Source organism: Eurypyga helias, unplaced genomic scaffold (genome assembly GCF_000690775.1).
Source record: "Eurypyga helias isolate BGI_N326 unplaced genomic scaffold, ASM69077v1 scaffold45431, whole genome shotgun sequence".
Taxonomy (NCBI): Eukaryota; Metazoa; Chordata; class Aves; order Eurypygiformes; family Eurypygidae; genus Eurypyga; species Eurypyga helias.
This window is the reverse complement of record NW_010231030.1, coordinates 24,027-37,116: the sequence shown is the minus strand read 5'-3', so window position 1 is coordinate 37,116 and position 13,090 is coordinate 24,027. Positions and strand designations below refer to the sequence as shown.

At 40.9% G+C, this 13,090-nt stretch overlaps 1 protein-coding gene across 1 annotated transcript in view; it reads left to right on the top strand.

Moving 5' to 3' along the window:
* Positions 1-297: 297 nt before the first annotated feature.
* The window catches only part of LOC104504101 (tetratricopeptide repeat protein 1-like), a 30,944-nt gene continuing 18,151 nt past the window's right edge, over positions 298-13,090 (top strand). The window contains 4 exon segments of the mRNA XM_010160922.1: positions 298-331; positions 334-683; positions 10,927-10,987; positions 12,736-12,848. Coding sequence (XP_010159224.1) covers positions 298-331; positions 334-683; positions 10,927-10,987; positions 12,736-12,848 — 558 coding nt within the window.

Genomic DNA, 13,090 nt, shown 5'->3' with positions numbered 1-13,090 from the left:
CACGCGCTTCGCAGGGGGCCGGGGTGGGCGAGGGGGTGCTGACGTCTCTGGGTAGGCAAGTGTGTGTGACTTCTGCCCCGCCGGAACGGAAAAACCGCGGCATGGTGCCTGTGGTGCCGATCCTGGGAATCTGAGCTTGTGCACTAACTTAGGGGAACCGTGCTGGCGCCGTGTCACGGTATGGTGCAGAGAAGCAGCGTGTATAAATTGCTCAATCCTCTGGGGGATAGCAGTTTCCCTGAGGTGATGTCGAGCACTGATAAGTAGAGATTCATTTGCTGACAAGGTATTTATATTATGCTTATTGAGGATTATTTCTTTCTCATTTCTAAATTCCTAACCCTTCCAAGGAGTCCAGCATGGAAGAGTTTAAAGATGCAAGTTCACCTGAAGAACTACTTGATCACTTAAAGCTTTCTGATCAGAAGTCTTCAGAGACTAGCCCCAAAGATGCACAGAATCCCCAAAACACTGGAAGTGGATATACACTATCTTCCGCCAAAGATCCCACAACAGCAGATGAGTGTTTCCATGACTGTCACGACTCCTTTGAGGCAAAAGAACCTATGCTGGATGATGAAGGGAACTTACGGAATGATGCAAATAGCTCAAGGAAGCAGACAGAACTAGATGAAGAATACTTACTAGAACTAGAAAAAGATATGCCAGAGGAAGAAAAACAGGTAATCCAAAGTACCAATGTTGAATATAAAAGATAATAGTTTCAGTGTCATGTTTCTGAATGGTCTGTGAAAATGCATGTTTAAAACTCACGTGTTTAGTTCTATTGTTCCTAATTCTTCTTTTAGGTAACAAATACTTTTATTAGCTTTCATTAATCTTCTGAATCATCACATTCCGTTGCAGATTTTTGTCTACTTTCACCAGTGTGTAAGATTCCTGTGACTCGGAGATTATAAGAACAAAAATCTCCTTGTTTCATGTTATTTCGTGTTATGCATTCATTTAGCTGCAAGGTGCTTCTCCAAAACTTGGAGCAGGTTTCAAGATAGTTTATGTAATATAACTAGTTGGGATTAAAATTTAAAGTATCCCTGTAGATTGCTTATGCTTTAAACAAACATAACACATTAAATATGTGGGTTTGTTTATTTTCAATGCAGTTACATTGAGCAAAACGTTTGGGTAACAAACTGGATAGTATTGTGGGGAGTCACAATAGGTCTGGGGCGGAAGTGCTTGGAACTTGTAATACTTTGAGATCTAATAATGAATAATGGGAGGGGAATATCAGGGGGGTTATCTAATGCATCCTTTGCCCCAAAAGGGCATCTGGAGGTCATCTAGTCCAGCCCTCTGCTCAAAGTGAGATCATAGAATGGTTTGGGTGGGAAGGGACTTTAAAGACCATCTAGTTCCAACCCCCCTGCCATGGGCAGGGACACCTTCCACTAGACCAGGTTGCTCCAAGCCTGGCCTTGGGCACTTCCAGGGATGGGGCATCCACAGCTTCTCTGGGCAACCTGTTCCAGTGCCCCACCGCCCTTTCCATGAAGGACTTCTTCCTGATATCCAATCTAAATTTCCCCACTTTCAATGTAAACCCGTTACCCCTTGTCCTGTCACTACAGGCCCTTGTAAAAAGTCCCCCCCAGCTTCCTTGTAGCCCCCTTCAGGTACTGGAAGGCGCTATAAGTTCTGCCCGGAGCCTTCTCTTCTCCAGGCTGAACAAGCCCAACTCTCAGCCTTTCATCATAGCAGAGGTGCTCCAGCCCTCTGAGCATCAAATAGATCAGCCTGCCCAGACTCATGCAGACATCTTAGACCCTGTAGACCAGACAAGCTCTTTGGGCCCCTGTTTTAATGTTTAACTACCCTCATCATGGAAACCCTTTTCCTCGTATTTAATTAGAATTTTTTTGTTGCAGCTTGTGTCCACTGGCCCTTTTCTTTTCCTGCATGTGTCCTGGAAGAGTCCGTCTCCGTTTTCTCTAGTAATGAAGTATCCCCTGGGCCACCTTTTCCTAAGGCTGAACAAACTCAGTTCTCCCAGGCTGTCTGCTTAGGTCCTGGTCTCCAGTGTCCTTACTGTCGTGGGAGTCCCTCTGGGAAGTCACTGCCTTCTTGGGGGGGAGGACAGGGGGCTGATGGACACAAAAAGCGTGCACTCTCCAAATGCATTCTCTCAGGTGCTGAACAGAGGGTAATAATCACTTTCCTCGACCTACTTAGGACACAGAAAAAAACATCATCACATTGACCTTGTGTCTTTTCCGCTTGAGACTAAACAGTCCCTTTTTTCTCCTTGTATTTAGTGCTCGTACAACAAGGAGCATTGTCATCATGAGTCAGGATGAGGCTTCTGCAGCACTTGAAGGCAGCTTGAGAGTTTCATAGACAAAATGCTAAAAAACGTGGGGAAATTGTCATAGAATTAAATTCTGGAAAGAGCAGCAGGCCTGGAAGTTGGGTATCTGCTCTTGTTTCTGTTGTATTGTTAGGTAATCATTTAAGTTTGCGTATCAATTTTGCCCTCTGTAAAATGAGCAAAAGAATCGTGAATGTTGAATACCTGCGTTCAGTTTTGTGGAGCTCCATGGAAAGGTGCTATGGAAGTACAAAGTAACTGTTTAAAGCTGGAAAGATTTCCTTAGAGAAAGTATTGAGACAGCTGCAGTTTTTGTCATTCTGTAGGTTTATTGCCCATGGTATTGAGGAATTGTGTCTTTTCGGCTTGGTTTACGATACACCTAATGAAATGAAGGGATTCCATCTCTTAGTATCACCATAACAATTAGATTGGCAATATTTATATTGTGAACTTATGTTCCATGGAGCTTTCTGAGTTTATATAAGCAGTCTGTAAAATATAGTTATTTTTTTCTGTAACTAATTGTTGTTGGTATCTCTTATAAACAGAGCTTGAGAAATCCAATTTGAGAAAACAGCAGTTTGTTATATTGTTGTATCACTTACTGAAGTAGTCCATTTGCATGATCTCTCCTTGTACCACCTTACGTTCTCTGTATAGTAAAACCATGTTTTTTTTTGAATTGCCACTCCAACTTTCCTTATAGTGCTTGGAATTGATGGCTATAAATGTTATTTTCTGAAAGTAAGACGTTCTGTATATTTTGAATATAAAAAGAATCTGTTAAATGATGCTGCTTTTAAGAAAAAATACTGCAGTTACAGACTGAAAACAGCTGCTGTACATCCATTTATTCAGATGTTTTCAAATTTTTTTTAAACCTTCCTGCAATTACTCAAAAGGTTGGTTTTGAGTAGATGGGCAATGCGAGTTCTTCTTTTTTCTCTTTTTTTTTTTTTCCCCTCTTTTTTTTTCCCCCAGCTGGAGAAAATCAGGCAGCAATATTCAGGATTTGTTTATTTGAGTGTTAGGTGGTGACCAGAGGCTCAGCAGTGCTGAGGTTGCTGCTTAGGCAGCCCCTGATCAGTTATTCTCAGCCCCCTGCTGCCTCTGCCATCGCGCTAGCACACCTCTCTGCATGTGCGTGTGCAGTGAGCCGGTTACGGGGAGTGGTTCGGGTGAAAAATAATGCTGTATTTTCAGGTCACAGGCAGTGCTGGTAAAAGTAGACATCTAATGGCAGCCTCGTGATGGCATAGAAGGGGTAGATGGATTTTCTTCAATTAGACTAGTTGCCTAAATAAGAAAAACTTCTGTGAACTGTGATTGCAGCACCAACCAGAAACTATGTACTCCGGTCATAAGGAGAACTGGATTTTAGCCCTGCTCAAATCAAATTTATGAAACTGCAACCTTGGATTGTTTTGTAACTAAGCCCACTGCTGGTTTTTTAGCAGCTTTAACAAATCAGCTCTTTTGAGCAATGTTCTTCAATAACTAGGCTGTAGAAAAGAAAGCCTTTAATTTATTCTGGAGATGTAAAGACAAACTCTAGTCCTTGCTCTGTGTATTTGTGTGTATCCTATGTGCAAGCTTTCATGGTAGCAACTCTGCGTAGAAATTCTCACCCATGCAGAAGCTGCTGCAGTGATCAAAGTGAAGGATCAAGTGGGTATCTATTTTTTTTCAGTTATATGTTGAGAGCCCCTTACAGTGAGATTTCTAATTTTAAGCAACAAGAATTACTTCCAGGGAAACAGTACCAGTACTATAAGAAGTCTTCTCTGCACAACGAAGCAAAGTAACCTGAAGGGATATTAAGACACAGATGTGTAAGCAGTATTCTTAAAAGCAGATGTAGCATAGAACCTGGTTACTTGCCTGGACTTGTGACTGAGCTTTTTAAGAATTCAGCTGCCTGAAACAAAATTCACTTTTTTAAGATGCTGTTGTTGTTGATGTTTCAAAAGCATGCTGATTGCTGCCTCAGCAGAGGCACTGAGCGGTAAATTGCTTTTGATGCGTTACACACAGATTTTTCTGGCTAGTTGTCATTGACAGTGATGGCTTTGACGTTGGCCTAGTCTGCAGAATTAATCAGAAGACACCCAGCAGCTGTTACATGGTAATTGTTTCAGTCTGACCTGGTCCTCTTCTGGAGGGACACGCATTAATTATGAGGTTATCTAGCAGCAAGATTCTGAATCCCTCATGTTCTTCCATCGTGACAGATGTTTTCTTGTTCTTTGGGCCTTGTCTGGCAGAGACTTAAGCACCTGGCCTAGTAAGCTCTTACTTTGGATATAGAACGCTCCTTTGTAGCTGCTGTAAGACCCTAGAATAAATATCTAATATTCCTCAAAAGTAGTTCCCTTCTTTGGGCTGGTACATGCACATTAGAGCCACAGCAGCCTATAATTGTGCTCAATTTCTGTTTTAACCCTAGGAAATGTGTCAGCAAGACAAGGAACGCAGCTCTAGTACAGAAGATTCTTGAGTAGTATCTTGTTAGCAACTCTATAAGAATTAAGTGAAACTGATCTTTGAGAAATAGTACTTTTGAGTTATACCTGGGATTATTTCAGTTCTGGACTAAACAGTAAAACTTCCTTTTATATATTTTTTTTCCCCCATTTTCTCCAGAAGTTCTAGGATGTGTTAGAGAACATTGTTTTCATCAAGAAATTCCCTTTAAACTGCTCTCCTCCTTACCCTTTCTTCCCTGTGCTTCGGGTTGATCCCATTGTTCTTTGACAAATTATAACTTCTCTATGGAATTTACTTTCCCAGGGGTTAAAGAACTGACCTGGGATTTCTGCTGAGATGGCTTCTCAGGTGTAGTCTGTCATTTCAGCATTTGGTGTTTTCCTAGTTCCTTCTCTCTGTAAAAGTTCCTAATTTTTCTGTAGTATTTACAAAATAAAAGCTAAGGAACAAAATGGAAGATCGGGTACAATGGAACCATTTGTATTTTGGAGTGGTCCTCAGGTGTTGATCACTTGGAGATGTGTCAGAGCTCTTTCCAGGAAGAATGATGTGGTTGGACCAAAAAACCCCAGATTATTAATACATGAGACAGTGCAGCTGACTGCCCATCAGTAAAACTTATTCCATAAATTACTGACAAATGCCAGTAAGGAATATATCTTTGGTTAACAGTTCTCATCAGCATTCAAAATTATTTTGTATAGCGATAAAACTGGCAAGACAATAGGGTTTTGAAGGTGTCACAATGCAGTCTTGTGAAAAACAGTAAAAGGTGCTTCCCTTGCTCAGCTGACCTACTTTAATAACTTGAAACCTGTATGCATTGCGGCACCAGTGCTAAATATGCCGGTTTTGGGGTCAAATTCGAGGAAAAGATGGATTGCTAGACTAAAACACCCTGTCTTACGGCTTGCAAAATAGTACAAAACATCCTGGTTTAGGAGTTAATCAGAGCTTGGAGAAGTAAACATGAGAAGTGTCTGTATCTGGTAGGGTAATTAATTCCACGTGCTGGTGAAAAGAACCTAGATAAAATCTGGAGTTACTATCTCCCTGTGTGAGTTACAGTTCTGAGTTACATTTTTAAACGAAAAAGTCTTTTGCTGGGTGGAAATTTAATAGAAAGAGTAAAAAACTTTCTTTTAATGCTGCTATCTAATTTTAGTCTTGCATTCATTTTTGCATTTCTCTGAAAGATGCTTATAGGGTCAAATTCAGACCTTTTCCACTTGTAGTGGTGATGGATTAAGTGGTCAGCTCCGCTTTTCTGCCTGAGGCTGTTGCCCCTGGAAGTGCAGCGACTGAATGCATTGTCACTCAGGAACAGTCACAGTCTGACATGTTGACGTAAACTGACTGTCAAGGCTGGATGTGACCTGTTGTCCTGGAAGAGCTGCTTACAAATTCAGGAAAAGGTGGTGATTTGGCAGTAGAAAGACTAATGCATCTTTACCAGGAGTTACACTGAGCACAGATTGGCCGGACTCTAGCAAAGGTTATAACTCTGCCTCTGGAGTGTAGAGGGCAGATTTGGCACAGTTTTTAAGTGACAACTCTAGCAAGATTTGGAAGAGGATTTTTTGAGTGACTACAGCCTTAAACTGAAATTCAAATTCTTGAACGCATTACATAGCAGTAGCTTCGCAAAACTGCAGGGGGAGGCAGATGACTGCTAATGGATGACTTAGAAATAGCTTTGGTATTTGAAGCTGAGAAATACATTCCTTATCTGTTTAAATCCCTTGCTTCTGTGCACCCTTTGAACCCAGTAATTTTAAATTGACTGCTACTTGGTGACCTTACAAAAGGGTACATGAGATGCAGATGTGCACTGTCACTCCGTATAAACAGCCTTAGCAGCAAATGCATACTCTCTTCTCTCTTGACAAAACTGAAGCCAAGAACAGTTCCCTTGCAAAGTTAAATCAATTGATCAAATAAAATGCATAGGAGCAGCCAGAGGAAGCGTAGTTGGAAGCATTACAAATTGAGGGTGTTCAGCCTTCAGCTCTTGCCAACTATTTTTAAGGATTTCACTTCCAGCACTTTTATTATATGGGTTACTTCCAAAACAGACAGTGAAAATGTGTAGGTTGCTTTCTTCTCTAATAGTAGAATAATGCTATGATGCTTTTATTTTTAGCCCTGAGTTTTTTGGCAGAGTAGCTGAGGTCCAGGGACTGTATTCAATGGCCTTACTTTTGAATTGCTGTACTTCACAGTCAGAAAGCCAAGTGGCCTTTTACATCTGATCAGGCCGTGATCTTCAGCACCTCCTGCTTGTCAGGTAGGTCTGTGTTAAAATCCTAATTTCTTCAGAATATGGATGATTGTAATTCAGTATTCACATCTGTAAACGTTTCTAATCAGATCCGGCAAGAGCCGTATTACTAGTTACATGTAGTTATTTCTTCTGGACTTTTACTTTGTACATCAAAAACTAAAGACTGTCACTTGGAATTTGTCTTCTTTGTGTTAATAAAATTTCCAAAGAACAAACCGCAAGATTTTGCTGACTTTGAGTAGCAGAAACCCATAATGGAGTGTAAGCTGGGGAAGCTGTGCGCAACCCCTCAGTGTTGTGTATGAGCAGCCTCGGAGCGCAGTGCATCCAGCTATCTTTTCCTTAGGCAGAGCTTTCTCGTGCAGCCTGACCTACTTCCCTGCTGAGGAAAGGGTAGCCTGCCCTGCAGCTACTAAAATCTTCTTCTGAAGAATGAGTGGGTGGGGACGTTGAAATGACATTGTGCAAAATTTGTCCCAAGGACAAGTCACTTGCAATTGTTTCACTCTGGGCTGATATGATCACGGTAGACTGATGACCAGTCAATTTGCAGCTGTCCATCGAAGCTGGAAATGCAGTATACTGAGTGAAGAGGTTAAGGCTTCCAACAGCACTTCAGCTTTTGCTGGTGGTTTGTTTGTGGTTTTTTTTTTTTTTTTAACTCTGTATATGAATAAAACCCACATTCTAACAGCATCCATTGGAGCGCTCCTTGCAGGTTAAATGTAAATTCAGCCAAAATAGTTGACTTTTCACTGCTTTTGTGTTAGGATTTTCTGTTAAATAAATGTTTATATGGAGGTATAAGTGATCGATCGATCGAATAATAGCATTATTCTACTATTTCACAAACACAGCATGTACTCTTGAGGGCAGCGCGCTTAGGATGTGAGGTGCTAATACATACGCTTTTTACCTTTTGTGGAAAAGCTAGAAGAATTTGCTTTTAGGGATAGTCTGCTACTATGTATGGCTTACATACTTCAAATGCAAATATAGAATGATGCATGAGGTACTCTATAGACTGCCCTTTTGAAAAATACTGTGAAAACTTGTACAGTTTGGAACTTAAGGGACAGCCTGAAACCTGTACTACAGGAATAACTTGAAAGTGTTGGTCCAGCTGTAACAGAAATACTGGTTTTGAACCAGGACTGCATTGCTTGCACTGCTGCTTTCCAGGGGCTGAGAAAGCTGCAAAACCATATACGGTGTTCTTTATGCTTCTGGCTTCTGAAACGTGGCTAGACAACACCTTTTCTGGTCAAATAGCCAGAAGTGACCTCAAGTCAGTCACTGACACAATAGTTACGCGACTAATAGTTCTCAATCCTTCAAGTCTGTGCAGTCTGATTCACAGGACATACCAAGGAACAGACTTTCGGAGGAGCAGAGTTGTATGAATCACCAGCTTCATGCTGTGACTGTCCTTAAACTCTTCAGAGCTCAGGACTTTCATCTGCCCATGTTTCCCCAGCGAACATGGCCATACAGCCACTTTGGTCTTTCTTCTGTGCTCTTGAGACTGCAGGTCACAGTCCTCTTGGCTACGGTTGAAGGAATCCTGCAGTTGAAGGTTGTTGTTGTTGTTGTTGTTCCTTTTACTCTTTTTTTTTTTTTTAATATAAAGCTTATTCTCCTGAAGCCTCTGGGCTGCAAGTCACATAGTATATTAGTATTTAACACTTAGCTGGGGTAAACATGTAGTAATTTCTAATAATTTTAATGAAATGAAACAAACCAATGATAATACAGGTAAAGCTTTTCATCCAATGTTCCTTGATTTTAGGGTTTCTGCATCAGGAGTACTGGGACTATGCTGTAGTCCTCATTTTATATGAAAAACTTTCATTCATGATGGAGTTGTAACTCTACCTTATGCAACAGTGAATCAGTTAATGGCAGATAAAGGCCAGTTCTAAATAGGTCATGAGCAATGAAGGCAGTAGGGCTAGTGTTTCAAGGGTTTCTTACCTTGAATGAGGGTTGTCTATGTAGATTTTTAATGTTTTCCAGTAGGATCATCATCTCCAAACCTGTTCTGTGCTGAAATCTGGCTGCTTTGTTCACTGGTATGAAAATTACTTTTGTTGCGTTTTCACTCTGTACGCATTCAAGATGTTTTAAAACCTTCCTCCTGTGGGGAGCCGACCGTGCGGGTGGCAGTGACCTTCCTGGAGCTGTTCTGTGTGGCGCTTCCAAGTTCGGGTACAGCTCTCAGATGCACTTACATACTCCCTGTGCTGAACAGCAGAATCCTGCATATATACAAAGAATTTGTGCTTTTAATGCAGCTTGTGCCTCAAGTGCGCAAATTCGTATGTATTTAGAAAGCACCGGCTGGCTTGTGTACCTTGGTGCAAGCGACACTGTGGAAGGACTTGTGTAGGTTTGTCAGTCCACCCTGGAGGAAAGCCAATTTCTGAATAGTGCTGCATGTTTTGTCTGACTTATGGGTTTGGGGTTTTTGGTTTGTTTTTTTTTAAATGTGAGGAACAATGAGTATTAGAAAACATTATCTCATAGGCTATAGGAAAAAAACTGTGGTCTAGGCATGTACTGAAAGGGTCAAATGATACTTTACTGTGTGATTTTGTATGTCACAACTGAATGCCATTCCCCTGAGCCTAGTTTTCAGAGCACTGTGATCTGTTATTACTTAGATGGTGACAGTGGTCGGGTGAATTACTTTCCAAAACCAATAAAAGCAAGAGGAGAGAACCTCTGATTTTGTATTGTTTGTCAGCTACTTGGCATAGCTGTGGGATGGTGCAGTGCTCCACAGAGCACTATATTTAGCTGTTTCCAAGGAGATGTTCTGTGCGATATTGATAATTGCATTAATCCTTGATTTACACAATCTGCAGGAAACTGCTCCTTTTCCTAATGTTGCCTTTTTAATTGCTCAATGATCTGTAATTTGTTGGCACCTTGATTTAAATCCTTTGTGTGCGCATGTGTGTTGGGGGCAAAATCAGTGGTCAAATGACCATTTTTCTACCCTAGAAATGATTCATGAACATTAGCATTGCTTCTTGATGTTACTGTCTTACTTATACTGCCTTGTTTTTACTTGTGTGAGGTATGTCTGCATGTGAGACACTTCCACTGTAAATGGGTTGAAGAGATGGCTTGATGACATCCTGTGTTTTCTGTGTCAGGGGCTAAGAGCATTCATGTCAACTTCGCTTGTGCCAAGAGTACTGTTTAAGATATTCACGGTTGAAAACACAACTCTGCTCAGCATGTGCAATTTTCACTGAATAACAGAACAATCTTCCTGTCTCTGGATCTGATGGTTTAGTCACTCTCTGCATAAGAAATATTTCAGGGCAGTATTATCCATGGACTTGTTTTAGTGCAGTCTGCTCAGCGTGCTTTGTACATTACACCTCTGAAAGTAACCGTGGATTTCTGAGGTGGAATTATTTCAAGCAACATTTCTGAGACTTTACATCTAAAATATATTCTACATAGTTTAATTCAATCAGCGCAGGTCAACTGAGTTGGAAGGGAGAAGCAAACCGACAGCTAAAAAGCTAACATATTAGTTAGAACCATGTAATTTGCTATGAATGTTCTTCCTGCATACTATTGTCCATGAACTGGAGCTTTTTAGCTGCTTTGTTGGCATACTCCAGTGTTTCATGGATACACAAAGTGTATCTTGTCACAATGACTACAAGCACACTATCTTGGTACTAGTTAAAATTCTTCAGGTTATATGTTATTCTGATTTCTATTCATACTTTCTTCGGAACTGAAGCTGACCTAGTTGTTCATTTCAATTAAATACTTTGAGACATTGTCTTTTCTTTTGTAGAAAAGAAGAAAGGAGAGCACAATGCTGAAGGAGAAAGGAAATGAGCAGTTCAAGAAAGGAGGTGGGTTAGTAACCTTTTAACACCATATGGATGTTAGAGAATCTTAAATTAATACTTAGCCATCATGGTGATGTTGCAGAAAACCCATAGGGAGAGCTCACACCTATCATTGTTCAAATATATCATCTATATAGTTTTTCATCCAGCCCTAGAGAACAGAACGGGTAGCAGACCTCCTTAAGGGTTAAGTTTAAATCACAAAGACTTGGATTACTAAAGCAAGTTTCTCATGAAAGCGAAGTGTTTAAATCCAAGAACATGATACAGAATTGACTGCCAAGTGCCATCATTTCTTTTACTAATCAAAGAAGGCTTCCAGCCAGGCTCCGAGTTCTGCTAATGCATGTGCGTGGAAGTGAAGGAGGACTCAGTGGCTCAGTGTCTCTCTCATACCTCTGTTTCTTTTTATCCACTGACTCTGTCTGAGATAGGTCATATGTGTGTGCACATATGTACGCGAACATCTGTATATGCGTATACACATACGTACATCTGTATACATATAGGCATACATGTAGATACACACGTGTGTGTGTATATAGAAATGCACACGAGTGTATGTGTGCACATATAGAGATGTACAAGAAAAACACTAGAGGTATATAAATTTCTAGCTTATGCCAGAACTGGGCATGTTCTGAACGTAATGCATAACAGGGTCGAGGTCAATCATAAATAACTGTATCCAGGCTTTTAATTAAAAAACTTAAAGGGGGAAGTGATTTTGACACCTGTCTGTCATTTAATGTTTTGGTGGCTAGAGGATTCACGAAGAAACCAGGAAATGCAGGTTCATGCTTTCCTCAGTCAGCAGGGACATAAGCAATTAAGTTCCCCTCCCCAGAAGCATACCCTGATAACCAGACAGTGGCCTTCCTGCTGGGGGTCTCTTACTGTGTGCTAAGGGAGCAAGATTCCTGGGAAATGATTTACCAATTCAGGCAAACATCAGAGCAGGCAGAAGGGAACTGCTCGGACCGCAAAAGCAGCAAGCCTATAACATTGGCTGAATCATCTTGTGTAGTCTCATCCATAGCCTCTTCCTGACAAATTCTTTGGCAGACCTTTTCAATGTGCCTGTGGAAGTGCTTACTAATCAGAATACTTAAGCACCTGGACGGTCACCAGCTAATTTGCACAGAAAGAACTGCTCTGTTTTGAGGACAATGCACTTGTCAGCTGGCAGGGCATTGTTCAGAGTCAGTATAGCATCTTTTCACTCTTGACTCTGCCTTTATTAGAAGATAAATAACTTGGTAATCCCACGTGGTTTACCAAAGGTCCTTGCTTTAGACCAGATTTGATGACAGATGACCTTCGGGTGATGTGGCAAATAAAATATCTTCATAGCTGCTTTGAACAGGTATCAGCACAGTGACATGTTTCAGCACATGCTTCCTTTCAGATCAAGATTACTCTTCATGTAAAGAGACTCTGCTTCTAAGGCTCGTACTCAAATAGAATGAAACAATTTCAGGATGAGAATTACGTACGCATCATGCTGCACTTGTTACATTAAGGTTGGGACTGTATTTCTGCTTTTACAAGGGTGTTGAAAAATAATTAATTGTCACTGATCTGTGTGCTACTTAGTAATGCATTTTGTCTGAGAGCAGCTACTGTTTCCGGAATAATACTGCATCATATATTGAGAAATGTTTCCAAAGAAATCCATGTGGTTCACTGGCTGTACTGGCATTCAAAATAAATGGTCTGTGTTGTTTTTTTTTTTCCTATTGCATCTGCAGACTATGGAGAGGCAGAAGACTCTTACACGAAGGCTCTGCAGATTTGCCCAGCCTGCTTTCAAAAAGATAGGGCTGTTTTGTTTTCAAACAGAGCTGCTGCAAAAATGAAACAGGTGAATATTCTTTTTATTGTATGAAACAGCGTGTCTTGATTCTGTGACAAATGCAATAATTAAGTCATTAGGGGTACATAAAGGAGAGCAAAGGAATGAGCTGTTTGCAGGTTTTGCTGCTTGCTGGGTCTCATGCTCTCAGAAGCGATGTGGGTATTCTTGGTTCTACTGAGGATGCATAAACTCCTGAAAGTGGCAGCCGGTACAGCTCTTTAAAGTTGCTCTGCTGCACTGTGTTTAAA